The sequence below is a fragment of the Ailuropoda melanoleuca genome, chromosome 5 (assembly GCF_002007445.2).
Source record: "Ailuropoda melanoleuca isolate Jingjing chromosome 5, ASM200744v2, whole genome shotgun sequence".
NCBI lineage: Eukaryota > Metazoa > Chordata > Mammalia > Carnivora > Ursidae > Ailuropoda > Ailuropoda melanoleuca.
Genome location: NC_048222.1, coordinates 56,317,562 through 56,343,037, shown reverse-complemented (window position 1 = coordinate 56,343,037; position 25,476 = coordinate 56,317,562). Strand labels below are relative to the sequence as shown.

The 25,476-nt window shown below is 34.0% G+C and overlaps 1 protein-coding gene across 2 annotated transcripts in view; it reads right to left on the bottom strand.

Moving 5' to 3' along the window:
• Positions 1-25,476, bottom strand: part of FAM227B (family with sequence similarity 227 member B) — a 192,318-nt gene that overhangs the window by 139,665 nt on the left and 27,177 nt on the right. For both annotated transcript variants that reach the window (XM_019797863.2, XM_019797859.2), the window contains 3 exons: positions 21,005-21,106; positions 17,419-17,545; positions 7,235-7,372 (listed from right to left, as the gene is read on the bottom strand). In XM_019797863.2, coding sequence (XP_019653422.1) covers positions 7,235-7,372; positions 17,419-17,545; positions 21,005-21,106 — 367 coding nt within the window. The remainder of the gene's footprint in view (positions 1-7,234; positions 7,373-17,418; positions 17,546-21,004; positions 21,107-25,476) is intronic.

Genomic DNA, 25,476 nt, shown 5'->3' with positions numbered 1-25,476 from the left:
CATGGAGGAGAGATACTCATTGACCACTAACGAACATAAAAACTCAACAAGGTACCTTTAAAGGTAGGCTAGGGCCCAAGAAAACCATAAGAGCCTCAAAGTTCAAATAAACACATAGGTTTCCTAATAGTCATAATCTAAGTAGAAATTTACAGAAAAAACTACTTTGTAAAAAACAAAACAAAACAAAACACCCAAAACCCTCTTTAAGCAATTCTTGACTTTTTGAAATGGTACAACTGCCATTTGAGTTCCCCTGCCAAAAACACCGGTACATAGCAGACCTGTGCTTTCCCAGTGGTGGCTCAGTTACTTTCAAAGGATTAGAAATTCCAACTCTTTGCCGTCATTGTACTTCTGGACTACTTTGGCCCCAGAATGTGGGTTTCCAGTTCCCCAAACCACTGCTATTTCTAGAGAAATCCCTATAGAAAATTTGGAAATAAGTGAATTTTCCCCCCTAATCTTCTGCTCTTTTTCTGACCCGTCTACTAACATCTCTCCCTCCTTCCTTCTCATGTATTAACATCTGATCCCAGGAAGGATCTAAAAACTCATTTACATTAGTCATGAACGAAGGATTAAGGCTATGGTCACAATTATAAGTTACAACTCTTATCATACGATGACAATTTTAAGCCTTAATATATTTATAAGCTTGTCAAATTAAATGACTAAGAGGAAGCATGTGAGGAGGCTATGAGTTCAGACTCTAAGGCTGGAAATTCCTGGATATGAATTTGTATTCCACTACTTATCAATTATGTGACCTTAGGTAAGTTATTACTTAATTTCTTATGCTCCAGTTTTCTTACTTTATAAGGGATAATAGAAGTGAACTGCCACATAAAAATATTACTAATAAGGCTGTAAAAAGTTAACACATGTTATGAAGTACATACTTCAAACTGAAGAGTTATACAAGTTTAAATTATTAAATTTTAATTTTGACCAGTATATGAAAGGAAAGACTCATTAAACCCCTAATCTGCCTTCCCAGACTTAGAAGATCTCATCCAGAAACAGAAAAATTTAGTCATGTTTAGAATCAAATATAAAAAGTATTTTTCAAATATTTAGGGGTAAATAAAATATATGATACATTTTATCAAGATTTCCTATTATTAAAATCAAGTGTATTTGAATCAAATACAATATTTATGTTTATTCAAGTGAAAATGATCATACAGTATAAAAACTCTTTCAAGCATTGTAATTCGCCACCTAGAATCTTCACGTTAGATTGCAATAAATGGATACTGAAATAATAACTTCTGAAAAACCGAGGATTATCATGAAGCAACATATAAATAAGGGATGTTTGGAACAAACACTATTGAAATAAAAGTTCACAAACAGTATTTCCTAGAAGAAGAGAAAAAACTTTCTTGACTATTTACAGAGTAACTTGACTATGTTTTCTTGATGGTCAAAATACTGGTAAGAAAAATTGGCTAATACCTATTGATTATTTTAAATTATTGAATGTTGGTTATTGTTAAATTTTGCAGTGTAAAATGGTTTCATGTATTTTGCTTATGTAAAGAACATAAAAACAATATTACATATTATAGACAGAATGGATGCCCACAAATTTCACTATTCATTACCTTTGGAGAGGGGGAGAGAGATTTAGAAATGGTACCAAAAAAGCCTGTAAATAAAAGGCTTGTAAGGCAAATATGGAAAAATACAAATATTTATTACATGTGGGAAGTGTTCTTCACTGTTCTGCATGCTTGCCTAAAACATAATAATAAAAACACATCTATGAGAAGACTTCTACATAAGGTGGTGGGATAAACACAGCTACTTTAGTCTATCTCCCAACCCTCAATTAAATAACTATGAAACATAAATAGGAAAATCTGTATCAGCACCAGAACACAGTTTTTAAAACTGGTATTATATCTGAAACCTATGAAATAAAACCAAATTTGTAAAAGTCTTTGATAATACTTTATCACATGAAGGGAAAGTACACAGGAGCAGGTCTTGAAAGAGCCACATGCCCACTGGCAGAAACTTAACGTGCTTTCCAAAAAAACATCCAGATGGCTTACAAACACATGAAAAGATGCTCAACATCATTTATCACCAGGGAAATAAAAATCAAAACAATGATGAGATACCACCTCACACCTGTCAGAATGGCTATAATTAACAATGCAAAAAACAACAGGTGTCGGTAAGGATGATTACACTGTTGGTGGGAATGCAAAGTGTCGCAGCCACTCTGGAGAACAGTATGAAAATTCCTCAAAAGGTTAAATATAGAACTACCCTACGATCCCGCAGTTACATTACTAGGTATTTATCCAAAGGATACACAAACACAAATACGAAGGTTCAAAGGGGTACGTACATGCACACTGATGTTTGTAGCAGCATTATCAACAATAGCCAAGGTGATTTCCTCAGCCAATATTCTGAGGAATATTACCCAGCCATCAAAAAGAATGAAATCTTGCTATTTGCAATGATGTGGATGGAGGTAGAGTGTATTATGCTAAGTGAAATAAGTTAGAGAAGGACAAATACCACGTGATCTCACTTACATGTGGAATTTAAGAAAGAAAACGGATTACATACGGGGAGGAAAAAAAAGAAAGGAGAGAGGAAAACAAACCATAAGAGACTTTTATGATAGAGAACAAACTGAGGATTGATGGAGAGAGGTGGGTGGGGGATGGGCTAGATGGGTGATGGCTATTAAAGAGGGCACTTGTGATGAGCACTGGATGTTTTACGTAAGTGATAAATCATTGAATTCTAGTCCAAAAACCAATATTCCTCTACATGCTAACTAAAATTTAAATAAATTTAAAAATGGGGGAAAAAAGGAAAGCACAAGTTGCACTGAAATGAGATATTCGGTTGGGAAACCAGTGAGAAGCTTTACTCAAAGTCATTTTACATCTACAGTACAGGAGCACCTGGTAGCCTGGTAATCTCCTGAAAAAGCTAAGACATACTGTAAAAAATTGTGGTCTTTCCTAGGAACTTGATTTTTTGCTTTCAGCTTAACTTCCAGGGCCCTTTCAGTTTTTACTCTGTAATAGAAAACTGTTCTAGGTTTATACAACATTTACCAAATGAACAAATTTTAGCGGCCTTTTCCTTATTTTTTTCCCATCATCCCTATACATACTAAGTTTTTATGCTGCAGCAGTTAGTCTGTTACAGTATATCATGTGAAAACCTTTCCCTAGAGGATTTTATATCCTCGTGTTAGGGGGATACCCTCCAGCGGTAGAATGAAACTTTTTGGTTAAACTTTTTGGTACCTCTGAAACAGGGGTATCCTCCCTCCCTCTTCAGTCTGACCATGTAAGTTTCTGTCTCACTTGAAATATTTGGCTAAGACCTTTACTAGGTCTGCAATGGAGCTGAGGGAAATGCAAGGATTAGAATTAGATTTATCATTAGGAAACCTGTCATTCATATCAAGACACATTCCAGTGACATTCTCCAATTTTAGAGACAATTTTTAAAATCTTGGAAACAACTAAACAGAAAAGTAAAACAAAATTCGATAAATTAACTGTAAAGAGAGAATAAAATAGTTGGCTTTAGACTTTTCTACTAGACTAATTAATAGAAGATAATGAAGCAACATATACAGTTTTAAGGGAAAACGTGACTTGAAAATTTGATATTTAAATTGTAAAATAAAGTTAATTTTTAAATAAAATATTTACCTTACATCAGTCTGACTTTCCCACAGGTAAAAGTTTTAAATTCTTGAAAATATTTTTTAAAAACACAACCATTTGGAGGTACCAGAGAATGACCAAGAGCAGGTAGAAATTGGAGGGGAGATGAGCCTGATTAAAAAAGGAACCTCTAGTGGATGCAATTTGTGTTCATGCAGTTGCAGGTTTTTGGCTGATGGTACAACGTAGTCATCATAGCATATAAGTGGATGGAATTCAAACATAAAGTGGAAATATTACTGGTTTAAGGAGTCAGAGGATGGTATTTGGGACTGCCAGAGGGCTGAAAAATGAGGGAGTTCTAGAAATTCTGGAAAGAAAGTGGCTGCAGAGGGGGAAACCCAGAATCTGAATATTATAAGCTCTCTCTGAACCCTTGGCTGGTGTCTGCATTACTCATGCATAGGGTGAAAAGAGGGAGCTCCAGAAGGATGGGTGGAAAGGAATAGCTGTATGGCTAAAAGTTCTAAGTGGAGATTTTAGTGGCTGACCATCACAGAACACATAACATTTGGACTTCAATTTCAGCCAAAGTAACCTACCTGAACAAAAATTAACATTGTCTATTGGAAGTTAACAGAATTCAGAATATCCTCAAAGTTTCATTCAAACTCCCAAGATTACATAAAAAGTTATTAGACATGAAAGGAGACAATAAATTGTGATTCAGTCAAGAAAAATATAGTCATAGAAATCAATCTCATAGTTATCCAAATGTTGGCATTACCAGACAAGAACTTAAAAGAAACTATTTTAAACATGTATGAAGACTTAAAAGAAAATATGGTCATAATGAAGGAAAAGAATATCAGAATAGAAATAGAAACTACTAAAAAAAGGACCAAATGGGAATTCTTAACTGAAAAGTACAATGTATGAAATGAAAAATTCATTTATTGGGATTAAGAGTAAGAGTCAGTGAACTTAAAATGGAATAAATGGAAACTATGAAATCTGTAAAACATAGAGAAAAAAGATTCAAAAAAACCAACAAAGTCCCAGTGAACTGTGGACAACATTAAGTAATATAATACATGCTAAACTGGATCCCAGAGAAGAGAAATAGAACAGAATTTATTTGAAAAATAATGGCAGAAAATTTCCCAAATTAGGTGAAATTTAAATTCAGTGAAAATCAATTCAGTGAAAATCAAATCACAAGTTTAAGAAAATTAATGAGCCCAAGGAGGATGAAGACAAAGAAAAGTATGTCAGCACATCATGGACGAATTTCTGAACACCAAGAACAAAGAGAAAGCAGCAGCTAGAAGAAAAAAAGGCACATTGAATAGAGTAGAGATCAACAAACTATAGCCTGCAGGTCCAATCCAGTCCATGTCCTATTTTTCATATCACTTGGAACCTAAGAAGGGTTTTATGTTTTTAAAAAATTGTAAAGAAAAATAGATGATATGTATCTAACAGAACCTAAAATATTGACTCTTTGGCCCTTCACAGGAGAAGTTTCTGACTCTAGACATGGTGAAATGATGATAAGAATGAAGTCTGACTTTTCATTAGAAATAATAGAAACCAAAACACAATGGTACAATATCTTGCTAAAAGGCAAACAAAAAATGAACCCAGAATTCTATACCCAGCAAAAATATCCTTCAAAAATAGAGGCAGAATGAACACTATTTTTACATAAGTAAACAAGGAAATTCATTGCTAGAAGAAATGAACCATGAGAACTGCCAAAAGGCAGTTTCCCAGGCTAAATGAAAAGATCACCACAAGGAACTCGAATTTATAACAAGGAATGAAGTGCCAGGAAGGATAAATATATGAATAAATATATTAAACTATTTTAAGTCTTCTCTTAATCTTTTAAAAATACATATGATTGCTTCTACTTCTAGCTATTATGGAGTAACAAGGACTGGATTTACTCTTTTTCTTAAACGACTAAAAATTTGGACAAGATATATGAAAAAATGGTTTTTATGTGTTAGACAATAGGCAGCACAGGTCAGTAATCCCCAAGAAAAGAGAAACAAATGTAGGAGCCCTTTAATTGTCTCCTCCCCACAGGGCAAACAGAATCCATTAGTCTCACTGAGTTGAGAAAGTAAAATTTAGCATTCAGGAAGGCAACGGCAAACTACAGTTCATAGGTCAGTATAATGAGGAGACAGATGCACGCAGAGAGCATTCTGAAGATCCGTAGAGGGTTATCCTTGAATCTTTGCCTGAGGTTGGTAAAGAGCCACCCACAGAAGGAGCAGGCAGAACACTGCTTGGGGCTCACACAAAGCTCATGTTCTAGACAGTCAGATGGGAAACCTATACACAGAGCAAGGGGTAGAATACTGAGCAGGGTATTGCCTCATCAGGGGAAGCAAGTTAGGCCTAGACAAAAGACTTCACTGGTTCTACCTAATGAAGCTTGAAAGCAAGGCTCAAAAATACATCAAAATATTTCTAAGTAACTGGATTGCATCCCAGGAAAAAAAACCAAAAATATTTGAAAGAATAAAATAAAAATTCATACAAAACAACTAAGTTCATTTAAAAAGGAACTGATAACTGAATAGCTCTATGTTTAATAGAGAAATTGAATTTGTTGTTAAGAACTTTCCTACAGAAAAAATCCCAGGCCTTGATGACTTCATTAGTGAATTCTCCCATATACGGTAAGAAAAATAAATACTGATTTTATACTAATTCTTTTAAAAAAGAGAAGAGGAGGGAACATAATGCTTATAACTAAAATGAGACAGGATAATACAAGAAAATAAAACAAAATTTTATCAAATTAAATCCAGTAGTACATGAATAAGTTAATACACAATGGCCAAATGGGATTTATCCCAGAGATTCAGGGTTGGGTTAACATTTGAAAATCAATCCCTGTAATGCATTATATTAAAAGACTAAAACAGAAAAAATAATAGGTTCATCTCGATAGATGCTAAAAAGCATTTGTTAAGACCCCATGTATTAAAAAAAAAAATTCTCAGCAAGCCCGGAAGAGAATGAAACTACCTCAACCTGACAAAAGGCATAAAAACTGGCAGCAAAAATCTATTTAAAGGCAAATAACATAACATTTCCCCTCTAAGGTCAGGAACGAGGCAAGGATGTCCACTCTCACCGCTTTTAGTTAACATTTTCTTAGAGGTCCTAGTCATAGGCAGGTAAAATAAACAAAAGGCATATAGATTGGAAATGAAGAAGGAAAATTCTCTTTATTCTGAGATGACATGATTTTCTATGCAGAAAATCCTAAGAAATCTATAAAAAGGCTACTAGAACTAATGAGATTGTAGGATAGAAGATCAATATAAAAATATAACAGGCAAATGGGAGGAGGACATAATTAAGCACATACCACTTTTATAATGAAAAACTAAAATGTGAAGCAATATTCATACTACTGTAACACCAATCTACAAATCAAATGTTATTTTAAGACCCTCCAAAGATTTAATCATTAGAAAAATTATGATAAATCAATACCTTAATATACTTGATTTTGGCTATTTCATCCTGTAGTTGACAATAAGCTTACTTACCAGCCATTATACGTGTCTGACTCCTTTCAATCCTGTCCTTTATAGATGTTGAAGGTGCTTTCTTAGTACCATGTATGGTTGTTGTGGTGAGCTCTTTTAGTTTCCAGTGAGCCCAAAAACCTTTTTGAGGCTTTAAACCTGTTAATATAAAATGTACATTTAGTCAAGGAAATTAGCATTTGAAAATATCTTTAAATTTGTCAAAACATATTTATGACTATTACATGTTTCAGCCTCACAACAATCCAAGTTTCATATGAGGGAAATTCTGTAAGAAATATTAATGCCTTATATATAAAACAGTGAATTAGAAAAGAGATAAAACTTAATATCATCTTCTGACTCATAGACATAAGCTAAGTTAATTGATAGACATAAGAGGAAGTTAATTATTGCAAAAACTTGGAGAGGACCTAAATATCCAACAAGAGTATATCCATACAATGGATTATCAAGTATCCAATAAAAGTTATCTTGTAAATATTTGTTAACATAGAAAGGCATTCATTATATGTTTTTTGTGAAGAACAATTTTTACCTCTTGTGTATGTGTAGCTGTAGCTTAAATGTTAACATGATTGCTTCCAAGTATATGTGACTATCATCATTATTCCTTGTCTGTATCTCCTAATATTTTTAAGTAATATTTATGAATCAATTGTAGTAACCAAAAAGTAACAAAAATAAATTAAAAAAATTTTTTTATTTAAGTTCAAGTTAGTTAACAAATACTGTATATTAATTTCAGGGGTAGAATTTAGTGATTCATCAGTTGCGTATAACACCCAGTTCTCATTACATCAAGTGCCCTTCTTAATGACCATCACCCAATTACCCCTTCACCCATCCACCTCCCCTCCAACAACCCTCAGTTTGTTTCCTAGAGTTAAGAGCCTTTTATGGTTTGCCTCCCTCTCTCATTTCATCTTATTTTATTTTTCCTTCCCTTCCCTTATGTTCCTCTATTTTGTTTCTTAAATTCTATACATGAGTGAAATCAAAGGGTATTTGTCTTTCTCTGACTTATTTCGCTGAGCATAATACCCTTTAGTTTCATCCACATAGTTGCAAATGGCAAGATTTCATTCTTTTTGATGGCTGAGTAATATTCCACAGTGTATACCACATCTTCATTCATTCATCTGTTGATGGACATCTGGGCTTTTTCCATAGTTTGGCTATTGTGAACATTGCTGCTATAAACACTGGGATGCATGCACCCCTTTGAATCAGTGTTTGTATCCTTTGGATAAATACCTAGCAGTGCAATTGCTAGGTCATAGGGTAGCTCTATCTTTAACTTTTTGAGGAACCTCCATACTGTTCTCCAGAGTGGCTGTACCAGTCTGCATTCCCACCAACAGTGTAAGAGGGTTCCCCTTCCTCTGCATTCTCACCAACATCTGTTGTTTCCTGAGTTGTTAATTTTAAGCCATTCTGACCAGTATGAGGTGGCTGCTCACTGTGGTTTTGATTTGTATTTCCCTGAAGATGAGTGATGTTAACCATTTTTTCATATGTCTGTTGGCCATTTGTTATGTCTTCTTTGGAGAAACATCTGTTCATGTCTTCTGCCCATTTCTTAACTGGATTTTTTGTTTTTTGGGTGTTGAGTTTGATAAGCTCTTTATAGATTCTGGATACTAGCCCTTTATCTGATAAGACATTTGCAAATATCTTCTCCCATTCCATAGGTTGCCTTTTAGTACTGCTATTTCACAAAAATAAATTTTAAAATTTCTACTTTTGTTCCAAAAGCTGTGTACAGTTGAATAATTTATTTAATTACACTGAAAACACATAGCCCCAGCAATAAAAATGAGAACAATATAAATTCCTTTGTGTGCTTCATATGGTTGTTCTGAGAATTAACATGTTAAGGTGTTCAGTAAATGAAAAATATGAGCTAATATTACTATTATCAATATTACTATACACTGATATACTTGTAAATATAGCCAATATTTTTTCAGTAGTGAATGTTCTATGAGGATTACTTGCTATATATATTTGGCTGTCAATTAGAATTTTCTAAGTGTTTTTAGATTAGGCTATCCCTTATTTCACATTAGTTGCCCCTAGATAAAATGTGCAGAAGACTTCAGTTTAATTCACTTGAATGCTTCTTGATTGTCTATGTTTTAAAATATAGTGTATTAACAGAAAATTTGAGGTATAGTAAGGCTAACAGATCCAGAAATGATGGCACTGAAAAGACATCTTATTACTCACAGTTCCCAAGAGGAGGGGACACACCATGCCATGGTGGGCCACACATGGAAACACTGTGGCTGGTCAGAGGGGAAGAAGGGAAAAGTGAGCAAGAGGCTTTACTGTGGCTTCCGAGGAAGGAAGGGGTGAAGCAGGGTAAACTGGCTTAGAATTGACTAATTTGAATAATTTCAACAGGCTCTGGGGTATAGGGGCTGTCCCTAGTTGTTTGGTACCTGGTCCTGGAATTACCAGGATAAGGGAATAGAGGTCTACAGTGTGAGAACCCAATAAATGAGGTGTTGTTCTGTGGGCTCTGTATTGGTTGGTTTTATTTGAAAATCAAGTTTCAAAAAGTACATTTATGGATGAGCTGTTTAATATCTCTAGGAATTAGCTAAGTATGGCAGTTCAGTCCTTCGAGGGAAAGCAAGGTCCCAAATGTCAAGGTATCAGAACACAAAATAAAAGACATGGTTAATACAGCCTAATGTTGAATAATCATTCAACACCCAGTAGTGCAATTGCTGGATCATAGGGTAGCTCAATTTTTAACTTGTTAAGGGACCTCCACACTGTTTTCCAAAGTGGCTGAACCAACTTGCATTCCCACCAACAATGTAGGGGGGATCACCTTTCTCCACATCCTCTCCAACATTTGTTGTTTCCTGCCTTGTCAATTTTTGCCATTCTAACTGGCATAAGGTGGTATCTCAGTGTGGTTTTGATTTGCATTTCCCTGATGTTTAGTGATTCTGAGCATCTTTTCATGTGTCTGTTTGCCATCTGTATGTCTTCTTTGGAAAAGTGTCTGTTCAGTTCCTCTATTCATTTTTAAATTAGATTTTTGTTTGTTTTTGTTCTTGTTTTTTTTGCTAGTGAGTTGTATGAGTTCTTTATATATTTTGGATATTAACCCTTTATCAGAATATGATTTGTGAATATATTCCATGAGTTGCCTTTTAATTTTATTGATGGTTTCCTTCACTATGCATAGGATTTTTAGTTTGATGCAGTCCCACTTTTTAATTTTTGCTTTTGTTGCTTGTGTTTCCGGTGTCATATCCCAAAAAATTGTTTCCAAGATTGATGTCAAGGATTTCTCCCTGATATTTTCTTATGCTTTTACTGTTCAGTTCTTATTTTTAAGACTTTAATCCTCTTTGAGTTAATTTTTTTGTGAGTGGTATTAAAAAGTCCAATTTCATTCTTCCACATGTGGTTATCCAGTTTAACCATCACCATTTACAGAAGAGAGTATTGAGTATTATTTGACTGTATTTGTGAGGGTTTATTTCTGGGCACTGGATTCTACTCCATGGATATATGTCTATTTTTATGGCATTACCATTATTTTTGATTACTGGAGCTTTGTAGTGTAATTTGAAATCAGGAAGTGTGATGCTTCCAGCTTTGGTATTACTCTGGATTGGTTCTTTTGTGATTACATACAAATTTTAAGGTAAAGTTTTTTCTATTTCTGTGAAAAATGCCACTGGAATTTTGATAGGAACTATACTGAATCTATAGATGGCTCTGCGGAGTATGGACATTTTAACAAAATTAATTCTTTCAATCCATGAACACAGGATACCTTTCCATTTGTTTGTGTCTTCTTCAATTTCTTTCATCAAAATCGTATAGTTTTCAGTATACGGATCTTTCATCTTGACTGAATTTATTCCTAAGTACTTTATTATTATTAATGCTATTGTGAATGGGATTGTTTTATTACTTTTTCAGATATTTTGTTGTTAGTATAGAGAAATGCAACTGATTTTGTACAGTAATTTTGTACCCTGCGACATTGCTGAATTCACTGATTAGTTCTAAGAGTTTTTTGGTGGAGTCTTGAGGGTTTTCTAGACACAGGCATAACACAAGAGATATTGAGTGTTCAGTTCCAGACCACTGCAATAAAGTGAATATCACAATAAAGCAAGTTGAATCAATTTTTTGGTTTCCCAATGCATATAAAAATTTTGTTCACACTATGCTACAGTCTATTAAGTGTGCTATATAGCATTATGTCTAATTTAATACATATACTTTAATTTTAAAACTTTATTGCTAAAAAATGCTATTACTTGAGCTTTCAGTGAGTTGTAATCACTAATCAGATTATCATGCCAAATATAAAAATGAGAAAGTTTGAAATATTGTGAGAATTACCAAATTCTCATGGAGACATGAGGTAAGCAAATACTGTTGGGCAAATGGCACTGATAGACTTGCTTGATGCAGGATTACCACAAACCTTCAATTTGTAAAAAACGCCATATCTATGAAGCATAATAAAATCAGGTATGCCTGTAGAAGATTATATCATCTACAAAAAAAGGCAATTTTACTTCTATCTTTCCCTTTTGGATGCATTTTACTTAGCTTTTTTATTTTTTTCTTCCTTTCCTGATTGCTCTGGCTAGGACTTCCTTACTCTGTTAAATAGGAATGGTTAAGAATGGGTACCTTTGTCTTGTTCCTCGTCGTAGAGGAAAAGCTTTCTGTCTTTCACCACTGAATATGTTAGCTATGGGCTTGTCATAGATTGACTTTATTATGTTGAGGTACGTTCCTTCTATACCCAATGTGCTGAGTGTTTTTGATAATGAAAGGATGTTGTAATTTCTCAAGTGTTTTTTCTGCATCTATTGAGATGATCATGTGGTTTTTCTCCTTCATTTTATTAATGTGGTGTATAACATTTGTTGATTTGCATATGTTGACTCATCCTGCATCCTAGAGATAAATCCTGCTTGATCCTGGTTTATGATCCTTTCAATGTGCTGTTAAATTTGGTTTCTAATATTTTATTGAGAATGTTTGCATCTATATTCATTAGGGATATTGGTCTGCAGTTTTCTTGTAGTGCCCTTATCTGCCTTTAATATCAGGGTAAAGCTGGACTCTTAAGATGAGTTTGGGAGTTCAGCTTTTTTGGAAGAGTTTGATAAGGACTGACATGAATTCTTATTTAAATGTTTGTTAGAATTCACCAATGAAACCATATGGTCCTGGGCTATACTTTTTTGGGTGGTTTTTAAAAACTGATTTAATCTCCTTGTTCATATTTTACAGTTAGAGTAATTATAGTTAGGTAAGGATTTACTGATGTCATCTCATTAATTGTTTTATGGCATCTTTGTGGCTCCTTTGTTCTTTTCTTCCTCTCTTGCTGCCTTCCTTTGTGAATTGATGATTTTCCATAATGGCTTACTTTGATTCTCTTCTCTTTATCTCTTGTGAATTTGCTTAGGTTTTGCTTTGTGGTTACTGTGAGGGTTACATGAAACTTTATATAACATTCTATTTTATGCTGATAATTTAACTTTGCATATGCGGAACTACTCTTTTACTCCCTCTCTTTTATGTTTTTGATGTCACTGTTTACATCCTTTTCCATTGTATCTCCATGAAGAAATTATTATAGCTGTAGCTATTTTTAATATTTTTGTATTTAACTTTTATACTAGAATTAAGTGGTTAACACACTACCATTCTACAGTATTAGAATATTCTGAATCTAACTATATGCTTAACCTTTACCGGTGTGTTGTATATTTTTATATAATTTTTTTTATTAATTAGTGTCCTTTCATTTCAGCTTGAAGAATTTCTTTTAGTATATCTTAGAAGGCAGTTCTGGTGAACTCCCTTGGCTCTTGTTTGTTAGAGAAAATATCTCACCTTCACTTTTGATGGACACCTTTTCTTGTTAAAGTATTCTTGGTTGGCCTTTTTTTTTCCTTTTAGCTCTTATCTGAAACTGATGAATCATTGCTAGCTTTGAAGATGAAAGAGGGCATGAGGCAAAGAATGTATACAGCTTCTAAATGCTTCAAAAACAATTCTTCCACAAAACCTGTAGAAGAAATACAGCTCTGCTAACATCTTGATTTTAGCCTAGTGAGACTCATTTTGGATTTCTGACTTCCAGGACTGTAAGATAATACAGTGTGTTGTTTTAAACTGCTAAGTGGTAATTTTGTTACAGCAGCAAGAAGAAACTAACAGAAACTAACAGCTATCCAAAATGGCTGGACTAACTTAAACTCCCACCAGCATGACAGTCTTTTATTCTGAGAAAATGTGGTTTTGAATTTTTTTTTTAAAGATTTTTGTTTGTTTCAGGTTTTGTTTTTGTTTTTGAATTTCAGTTAGTTAACATACAATGCAGCATTAGTTTCAGGTTTACAATATAATGATTCAACAATTCCATACATCACGCAGTGCTCATCACAAGTGCACTCCTTAATCCCCATCACCTATTTCACCCACCCCCCATCCACCTCCCTTCTGGTAACCATCAGTGTGTTCTTTACAGCTGAGTCTGTTTCTTGGTTTGCCTCTCTCTTTTCTTCCCCTTTGCTCATTTGTTTTGTTTATAAATTCCACATATGAGTGATATCATATGGCATTTGTCTTTCTGTGATTTCACTTAGCATAAAACTCTCTACCTCTATCCATATTGTTGCAAATGGCAGGATTTCATTCTTTTTATGGCTGTATAATATTCCATTGTATGTATGTGTGTGTATATATATATATATACTTATATATGTATGTATATATATTCCATTGTATATGTGTGTGTATATATATATATATATATATATATATATATACACACACACACATACACACACCACTTCTTTATCCATTCATCAGTCAATGGACACTTGGGCTATTTTCATAATTTTTCTATTGTGGATGAACATATCCCTTTGAATTAGTATTTTTGCATTCTTTGGGCAAATACCTGGTAGTGCAATTGCTGGATCATAGGGTAATTCTATGTTTAACTTTTTGAGGCACCTTTGTACTATTTTTCACAGTGGCTGCGCCAGTTTGCATTCCTACCAACAGTATAAGAGAGTTCCCTTTTCTCCACATCCTTGCCAACACCTGTTGTTTCTTATGTTGTCGATTTTAGTCATTTTGACAGGTGTGAGGTGCCTTTGGAATGTCAACATTAATGATAAATTTGGATTCAGTATAATGCAGAAAAATGAAGTGAGATAACTGGAAACAAAGAAATAGAAATTTTTTTGCAGAGGATAAGATTTTGTATGTAGAAAACCCAAAAGTATGTACAGATAAACTATGGGTCAAATTTTATCAATCACTGGATACAAATTAAAAGGTAAATTATAATTCATTAGCAATAGTTTGAAAATGAAATTTAAAGTAGTTCTTTTTTTTTTTTTTTTTTTTTAAATTTTTTTTTTTTTTAATTTNAATGAAATTTAAAGTAGTTCTTTTTTTTTTTTTTTTTTTTTAAGATTTTTTATTTATTAATTTGACAGAGATAGAGACAGCCAGCGAGAGAGGGAACACAAGCAGGGGGAGTGGGAGAGGAAGAAGCAGGCTCACAGTGGAGGAGCCCTGATGTGGGGCTCGATCCCATAACGCCGGGATCACGCCCTGAGCCGAAGGCAGACGCCTAACCGCTGTGCCACTCAGGCGCCCCTAAAGTAGTTCTAATAACACCCCCAAAATGCCAAATGCCTAGGAAAAATAATAAGAGATGTACAAGATCTATATGCTGAAAATAGAAAATATACTGAGATAAGTTAACAAAATGCTAAATAAATAGGGAGATATGCCCTTTTCATGAGTGGATGACTCAATAAAGTTAACATGACAATGATCCTAAAACTTATCTAGAGATCCTTGCCTGGTCATGGCAAGAGTAAAGGGATTCTTTCTATAATATTAATTTCTTTTTAGATAATATTGGGTACAAGTCAAATCAATCTGTTTGCCTCTATAGTAACAGAACTATAATTAAAGACTAGAAAAAAATCTAATTTTATGTATCTATAAAATTGATTCAGTGTTAGAATACTGGTAGCTAAAACCCCTAAAAATTATTCATTGTAAATTTAAGAGTAAAGATATATCTAAACTGTATCAGGTGAAGATTTATGTTAGGAAGAATTTTTCTCTCTTTTGTAAACTCATATATTTTTTTAAGAGAAAAGGGATTTTTAATTGGTTAAAGATATAGCACATATTAAAACCATTGAAAATACAAATAAAATCCTGTGGAAACACACATGTGTACTAGTCTATGCAACCACACAGAGAATATATAGAATTCTATTTCTGAAAAATAGGAATATATCTTTGCTTTCAAGCCACTGGGTACCATTTATAATATTTTGCTATGTATCATTATACAATAGAAACAACTCAGTAACTTCCCAACTCCAAATATGATACAAGCCACGGTACTTAACATAAAGCAAAAAAGTAGACATTAATAACTAAAATATAAACATAAAAATCTTTGCCATTAAAAGGCACTATCTTAAAAGACTCTTGGGTAAAACAGAAATCAAAATTGCAACTACATGCTGGATATGCTCTATCTCTTGATCAATATGGTGATCATGTGTACATATGTGTGTGTGTATAGCTGGGTTCTTCCCATAGGAAGCTCCATGGACTTCCTATGTTTCCAATTTGTATTCTCCCCTCACTACTATGATTGTTTCATTAATTCTCAACAATTTTTGTTAGAAAGTTAGATTATAATTTTTATCTGCAGCGTTCCATTTTTTAATTGCTGGGTTAAAAATTTCATCTGTTTTGCTCAATTTTTTCTATTGAGTATTAAAAATCTGTATTAGTTTGCTAGGGCTGCCATAACAAAAATGTGATAGGCTGGAGAACTTCAACAACAGAAATTTATTTCATCACAGTTCTGGAGGGTGGAAGTCCAAGATCAAGGTACCATCAGGTGTGATTTCTTGCAAGGCCTCTCTCCTTGGCTTATAGATGGCTAACTTCTTGCTGTGTCCTCACATGGCCTTTTCTCTGTGAATACACATCTCTGGTATCTCCCTATTCTAAGGACACCAGTCTTATTAGATTAGGACTCACTCAAATGATCTCTTTTAACTTAATTATGTCTTTAAAGTCCTATATTGAAATGCAGTCACATTCTGAGGTGTACTGGGAGTTAGAACTTCAACATGTTTATTTTGGGGGACACAATACGGTCTAGAATAGGTCAGTAGGAAAGTTGTCCTGTTCATCATCACATTTTTTTTGTATAGTATCTTGGTATGAATGTTGTATACGTTCCCTTTTTATTTCTCATATTAGAATTAGTTGGATTTTTCTCTATAATTAGGAGACTCTTGATTGTGTGTGTTGATTGAAGTGGGGGGGTGGTTTCTCAGGACTGTTTTCTAGTCTTTACCTCTCAAGGGCTCCCTTCTTAAAATATGAAACATTTTCTTTTAGAAGTGATTTGGTTACTAAGAACTGGTGTAAATAGTTTAAAAAATCAGTCAAAATTTGTATACAAAGATTTACAAGAAGAACTATTTGAAAATTGTCAGTAGCTTCTGGTAGTCCGCAAGAGTAAAGCAATCTTAATACAAAGTGTTGGGGAGGTCACTCCGAAATATGAAACTCTACCTTAGTTTTAAACTCAAGTACCTACATCTCTAGCTAAGTGCTCTAGGACAGAATTTCACTTTCCTTCAGCCTTTCAGTCCTATCACTCCCACCAACACATATACCAAGATTCAAAAAACAACTCTTCCTTGATTAGTGATTGATTATATTTCTGCAAGGAACTCAGTTAACTCTAGAATTTACCCAATATTATTTGCCATAAAAATGTCAGTAGCGTTCCAAAGAAACATTTAAACTATTTACCTTCCAAATATGAATATGTATAGTATAATTTTATTTCTATGGAAATTCAATTTTCTATAATAATTCCATTGTCTATAAAATTATTTGGCTTCTAAAGCTAATAACAGATTAATTTTGGTATAGCAAAACTTTCAGAAGAAAATAAATAATTGTTATTTCTTGAAAAACATACCCATCAATATGGCATGTTTTGTAAGGCAAAGAATTACCAATTTTTTTAGCTGGAGTAAATGAGACACTGTATATGAAAAGTTTTAGGTATCAAAATAATGACTAATATGTAAATGATATACTCATACCTGACAACCAAAGAAAAATATTATTCCCTAGATCTTCTTTAAATTCATCATTAAAAAGATTACTGGATTCTGGAAATGCTTCCTGGAATGTTGCATAAATGGCCTGTGCCAAACAATCAGGATACACCTGCCAAAAATAGAGTCATATTAGAATAATTTTATATTTTATGTAGTATCTATCAACTACCAAAGAAATTATTAAGTTTGTGAAATATACATGTACCTTTTTTCTTATAGCTTGCATTTGACCACTTATAACTTCTTTGTACCTCTAATTGAGGGACATGAACAAAGAAGAGTTGAAAATAAAATCAATATGGCTATTTGTTGGCATTTTAGAAAACTTAATTTGGATAAAAAGATGAAGTTAACAATTAAGATAAAGTTTGATGATTCTATTTTAAGTTTTGATGATTATTTATTTCATTTAGAAAATTTAATTTGGATAAAGGATGAAGTTAATAAGATTAGGTTTGATGATTATATTTTAAGATAAAGTTTGATGATTATTTATTTCATTTAACCTTGATAACCAGATCATTATAATAAAAAGTATGTTTATGTATTTTTAATTAAAATATAATTGACATATAACACTGTGTAAGCTTAAGGTATACAACATGTTGATTTGATACACTTACATAATGCAATACGATTACCACCATAGCATTAACTAACACCTCTATCACCTCACATAATTATCATTCTGTGTGTATGTGTGGTAAGAGTAGCAAGCACATTTTTAAATAACTGAAGTCGGTACAGATGAGTTAATATATTGCAATTACTATTGTATTGTTTACATATGAAAACTATGAACAGATATCAACAAATATATGGTTCTACCATTATTCTATTAGACTTAAAATCCCTAAACTACTAAATACCTCTTAGGAAGTGACTAAACATAAAAGTTACATTTTTACATTAAATTAAAAAAAAATTAATTCATTATTCTTGTACTCAGCAACCAAATAAATATCTAAAATCACATTTAGCCCTTAATAGTAAATGTAAAATTTTGTAATCTAAGTGTCCCTTAGAGGTCACTATCCTAATCCTTGGAGTGTGTAAATGTTCATTTGCATAGCAAAAGGGCTTTGCAGATTTCATTAAGTTAAAGATCTTAAAATGGGGAGATTATATTGGATTATCCAGTAGGCCTCAATCACAAGTGTCCTTTTAAGAGGAAAGCTATGGAAATTTTTACTATAGAAGAGAAGAAGGCAATGGGATGGCAGAAAAAGAAATTAGAGTAATATCAGAATCCAAGGAACGTGGGCAGCCACCAGAAGCTAGAAGAGGCAAGAAGTGGATTTGCCTTTAGGGTCTCTTAAAGAAAGTGGCCCTGTTGATACCTTGATTTTAGCCCTGTAAGACTCATTTTGGACTTCTGTCCTCTATAACTCTAAAATAATGAATTTTTGTTGTCTTAAAAGTCACTAAATTTGTGATAATTTGTTATAGCAACAATAGGAAAATAATACTACTACTCCAGGTTATAAGTGATAATATTTGCTGGTAAGTGATAATATTCTTTGAAGAACTCCATGATTTTTTTTGGTGGTGATGGTGGGGGGAATGCATTAACATATTGGTATATTTAATTTTATTGAAATGAATCATGAACATTTTCAATACCAGAGACAAACACATATTTTATTATAAAAAATCATACTATTAAAATTAAAAGGTTGAACAAGGTGAATAAGGGGAACTTCTAAAAGTTTTCTGTGAATATCTCGTATTCATGATTAAGATCAAGTGTCAAATTGTGTTGGGAAAATTTCTGAAGGTCTATCATTGAATGACACTTGAAGACAGCAAAAGTAAAAGTCACACTAAATATGTTTAGATTTAGCTAATTTGTACTGAATAGTGGGACATGATAATGACTCTCTGATTCTTAAAAGTTAATAAATTTCTCTTTGTTAGGTAAGGTAAATCAGATGAGCAAGCAGTAACAAAATCCTGACTTATCTGAATGAGTTAAAAATAATGGAAATTGGTCAATAAGAGATAAGACTTTATTTCTACTTAAACAGCTCTGGAAGAGACAGATGTATAGGGAGATGTCCTCATTCCCAAGCATAGAAACAAAGAGGGAGTATTAAAAGAAGACTGAACCCAGGCCAAGGGGTCAAAATCACCAAGATGTACATCTTATTTGTTCTCAAGGAGGCTTTGAGTCTTAATTAAACAACTTCTTATTTCTCCTCAGAAAAAGCCACAGAAAATAGGGACCCCAAAAAAATCAAGTCATGATTTGAGAAAGGTTATAAATATAACATCTATCAAAAGGCATATCCATCACAGGAGAAAACATTTGGAACAAAAGCATAGGGCTAGAAATTGGAGAATGGGGGATATGCAATGGTGCCAGTACTTTTTTTGTCCACTTTACATAGGCCTGTTATCCTTTTCTCAAGAGCATTATGTTAAAGCATGCTTGATATCATCAAACCATGTAGGTAAGCTAGGCTCACTCACCACAAAAGGACAGACTAAGGCAAAGATTATGGATACAAGAAACAGCTGTTTTGTCACTTCTAGACAATTTGCCAAAAATCCTAACCATTAACTAACTTTTACATGGAAATAAGAAAAAATATTTTAATATTAGCAGAGAAAATCCTAGTCCATCTTTCAGAACACCACTATTCTACAAAATGACAATTTATGAATCACAGTTCTAATCAACCTCTTCCAGCTATGGAACTGAGAGACTAAATTTGTTGCCAAGATCACCCAGGTAATTCGTAGCAGATTCTGGACATGAAATCAAGTCTCCTTATTTCCAGTCCACTACTGGTTTCCTTTTATAGACACTGCACGTATATGGCTGTGAGTAAGAAAGAAAGGTAAAGATTGAACATATTGTCTGGCAATGTAAGTTTGTTTATATTTCCACTGTGAAGGACATTTTACTGTTTATGTTTTAACCACGAAAACAGTTCTCAACTCCAAAATATGAATGTATTTCTGATTTACAAATGTCAACACAACAAAGTATTTGAATGTGACTTCTGCTTTGAGGTGCTGGATGTTTAAATTTAAAAGAATCTAATGAAATTCCTATACATTTTCTTTTCACATTACTGAAGAACACAAATTCTTTTAATCAATCCTATTCACTAGTTGTTATAACAAAAACTAATACAAACATTTGATTATAAATATATCCATTGTCATTAACTGTAATAGGTCCTTACCTATAACATAAACTTCTCAAGTCCTCTTAAATCAAAAGATACATTATAAAGTAAAAGAAAAATGATAGTTTTATAGGTAAACAGAAAAAATCAAGAATATACACAGAATTAGACAGTAGTTTTCAAATTATCAATATGCAAACAAAACACCTAAACCACACTAAGGAGATTCTGTAAGACTTTTAGGCAAGGGAATACAATATCATGAGGGGGAAACATAACTTTTAAAACAGGACCATTACTTACTTTACTTCAGGAAATTTGCTTTCAAAGTAACAAAATATGTTCTAATAGATGTTTAAATAAAATAACTATTTTTTAAATTTCATTTGCTCTAAAAATGCTTTGTGTAACCAGTTAATTTCTATGTTTACCTGAAGGAATGCATCTTTTCGACTTGCAGGGATGCTCATGAAAAGTGTCACATAACTTTCTGAAATTCTGTCAAACAAGAAATCTTGATTTTCTCTGTCAGGCTTAAAATATAAAACATGTATGAAATTAAAAGCACTAATATTACAATTTAAAATTGGAATTTGTGCACATAATGTCAGTAAGTTTATTCTTAAAAGGCAGGTCATTTGCTACAGTGAGAATGAGCATGGGTTTGGTGTCACACAGACCTGAATTTGAACACTGGGTTTGTTATTCATTAGTTGCTTTACCCTGGGCTAGTTAATCAGTCCTAGTTTCCTCATCTGCCAAATGTATGTAAAATATACATACCTTAAAGTGGCATGGTAAAATAAGGACAAGGGTCATGTTTAGTTTGACTTTGTATTTCAAGCACTTAGCACAATGCCTGGCACAAAGAAAGCACACAAACATTCGATGAGTTACTGAAGGTTCCTGCATTAAAGCTGTCACGTAGAGGCGATAAATGACTATTACTTTCTATTGTCCTGTATCTACTCCAACTCTATCATTATCAGTAACTCAGTATGAAATTAAAGCCATTACTAGGATGTGACAACCACAGCCAGAACTAGTAAAATTGTGACACGATGGCTAAACTAAGACACCGTCAATATTTTATAAGAAAAAAGAAGTGTATAGATAATAATGTCAATATTATAGTAAAGTCCTGATAGGATGAGTTTGGGAAGATGGTGCAGTAGGGAGCTCCGAAGCTCTCCCCAGCCACATTCACAGCTAGATAATCATCCACATACAAGATAGTAAACCGGAGCACAATCTGAAGACTGGCAGAAAAACTTCACAACTAAATTTAGAGAAGAAACTGCATCTGAAACGTTAGGAAGGTCAGAAAGGTAGAGGGAGACTGCCCTCAGGGGGAAGGGAGCCGCTTGCCTAAAGAGGGCAATGGGCCCTCACAACAGGCACTAATCTCCATAACGTTTGGCTTTAAAAACTAAAAGGGTTGAATTCCTCCTGTTTGTACCACCAGTGGTATTTGGAGCCTGGAACTTGAAAAGTCACCTGACTCAGCACTGGATGAGCCGGAGGTCAAGTGATAGCTGAGTCACCACCACCCTTAAAGGGACAGCAGCCTATGCAAAGAGGCAACATAAAAATGACAAGTTTACACAATGCTGCAGGCAAATGGGAGACAAATCTGTTCATACTGACTTCAGAATGTGTTGGTGGACTTCTCCAAAAATGAGGGAGCTGGCAGGTGCCTTTTCCTTCCCCACTCCCTAGCATAAATACAGAACCACCTGCAGGAGGCAAGGCTATAAAGACACTTAAGCCTTGACCCAGGGCCCAGGGTAAATTTTGTTAAAGCTGCCTGTGTGCCCCTGCCCACAGAACTGCTGCTGTGTGCCATGCCCAGCCACCATACCATGCCTAGCTGCATGCCCCTGGCCACCATCACATGGGCCCAGCCTTAGATTCCTGGTTGCCCTGGCACACAGTCCCCAGCTTCAGCAGCACTTTGGGGGATCCAGCATAGGCCTAGAGGCCCAATGCAAATTTTGCTAACACTGCTGCACCCCCCCGCCCCCGTTCCAAGTTCTCCAGCAGGCAAGTCCCCTCAGAACTGGCCTGCCTGAGTCCCACTAACACCACAGAGAAGAAGCACAGCCCACAACAGGCAGAGTCAGTACAGATGACTGCACAGAAAGGAAAGGTGATGCAGATAAAACAGCAGGGTATAAGCAAAACACATAGGATACTCTCCTGAAGTGCCAGGTTCTGGTGAACAGGGGACACTGCACTTCAGGGTATTTTAGGGCCTCCCCTTCATAAAGTCACTATTTCAAGAGGAGAAGACATAGCTGACTTTCTTAACACAGAGAAACAGACACAGAGGGACAGACAAAATGAGAAGACAGAGAAATTTATCCCAAATGAAAGAACAGCACAAGACCATAGCCAGAGATCTAAGCAAAACAGATATAAGTAACATGCCTGATGGCGCATTTAAACAATGATCATAAGGATACTCACTGGGCTTGAGAAAAGAGTGGAAGATATGAGTGACAGCCTTAACACAGAGATAAGGAATAACATAGTGGAGAATAAAGGGCTCAATAAATGATATGAGAAACATACTTGATGAAATGAATAGCAGGATGTCAGAAGCAGGGGAATGAATTAGTGACATAGAAGACAGAGTAATGGAAAGTAATCAAGCTGAACAAAAGAGAGGAAAAAAAGAGTTATGCAAAACAAGAAAAGACTTTGGGAATTCAATGATTCCATCAAATGCATTAATATTCATATTATTGGAGTTCCAGAAAAAGAGAGAAAAAAGGGGGCAGAAAATTTATTTGAAGAAATAATAGTTGAAAACTTCCCTAATCTGGGGAAGGAAACAGATGTCCAGATCTAGGAGACACTGAGAACTCCCATCAAAATCAATAAAAGCAGACCCACACCAGACATACTGTAATTAAATTTGCAAAATATAGTGATAAAGAAAAAAAAAATTTAAAGCAGCAAGACAAAAGAAGTCAGTAACTTACAAGGGAAAACCCATAAGGTTAGCAGGAAATTTTACAACAGAAACTTTTCAAGCCAGAAGAAGAAAGTGGCATGATATATTCAAAGAGCTGAATGGGGAAAATCTGCAGCCAAGAATACTCTATCCAACAAGACTATCATTTAGAATATAAGGAGAGATAAAGAGTTTCCCAGACAAACAAAAACTAAAGGAATTTGTGACCACTAAATCAGCCCTGCAAGAAATATTAAAGGGGACTCTTTGAGTGGAAAGGAAAGACCAAAGTGACAGTATAAAGGTAGGGAACACAAAAGTAATAAAAATGAATATTTCTGTAAAAAACAGTCAAGGATATAAAATATGACACAATATACCTAAAATGTGGGTGGGGGGAAGAACAGGTTCAAGCTTTAACAGCCATCAATTTAACATGGATTGCTATATGCAGAAGAGGTTATATGCAAACCTAATGGTAACCATATGCCAAAACCACTAATAAGTATACAAAAAATAAAGGGAAACAAATCCAAATATATCACTTAAAAAAATCAGCAAACCATGAGAAAGACAAGAAAGGATCAGAGAAAATCTTCAAAAACAACCACAAAACAAGTAATAAAATGGCAACAAATACATATCTATCAATAACTACTTTGAATGTAAATGGACTAAATGCTCCAATCAAAAGACACAGGGTGACAGAATGGATAAAAAAATAAGACCCATCTATATGCTGTCTACAAGAGACACATTTTAGACTTAAGACACCTGCAGATTGAAAGCGAAGGGATGGAGAAACATCTATCATGCAAATGGATGTCAAAAGAAAGCCAGAGTAGCAATACTTAAATATAGGACAAAATAGACTTTAAAACTTCCAATTCCTCTGGAATCACCTTGGTTTTAGGATTCCTGAAGGATCAGTTTTTAGTTTCATTGATTTTCTCTAATTCCTTCTTTGTTTTTCAGTTTTTCCTTTTATTAGTTGCCTCTCTGATCTTTATTATTTCTTTTCTTCTGCTTATTTTGGATTTCTTTCATTCCTCTTTTTCTAGTTTCTTATGACAGAAGCTGAGGTCATAGTTTTTGAGAACTTTACTTATTTCTAATATAGTTATTTTAATCCTCCAAATTTCCAAATACTGCTTGAGTTACATCCCACAAATTTTATTTTATTTTTTTAAAGATAATTGTTTACTTATTTGAAAGAGAGAGAGTGATTACATGAACAGTGGGGGAGGGGCAGAGGGAGAAGCAGACTCCCCACTGAGCAGGGAGCCTGATGTAGGGCTTGATCCCAGGACCCAGAGATCATGACCTGAGCCAAAGGCAGACGCTTAACTGGCTGAGCCACCCAGGCACCCCACATCCCACAAATTTTAATGTGTATTTTCAGTAAATTCAAAATACTTTCCAATTTTTCTATTGATTTGACCCATAGTTACTGAGAAGTGTGTTATTTAGTTTCCAAATATTTGAGGATTTTCTGGATAGCTTTCTGTTATTCATTTATAATATAATTCCATTTTGGTCTGAAAACATTCTGTGTTTGACTTGCAGTGTTTTAAATTTATTAGGATGTTTTCCTAGCCCAGAAAGTAGTTGGTAAATGTTTAATGTGTTCTGTTGTTGTTGGGAGGAATATTTAATAAATGTCAAATTAGATCAATTAAGCTGGTTGACAGTGTTGCTCAAGTCTTCTATATCATTACTGATTTTCTGTATAGTCTACCAATTATTGAGAATGAGGTATTGAAATACCTAAGTATACTTATGAATCTTCACATTTGTCCTTGAGGTTTTAAAAGTTTTTATTAAATGTGCTTCAAAGCATTTTTATTAGATGCATACATATTTAGGATTGTTATGTTATACTGATGAATCAACCACTTTATCATCATACAATTACTCTCTTTTTCCCTGGTAACATTCTTTGCT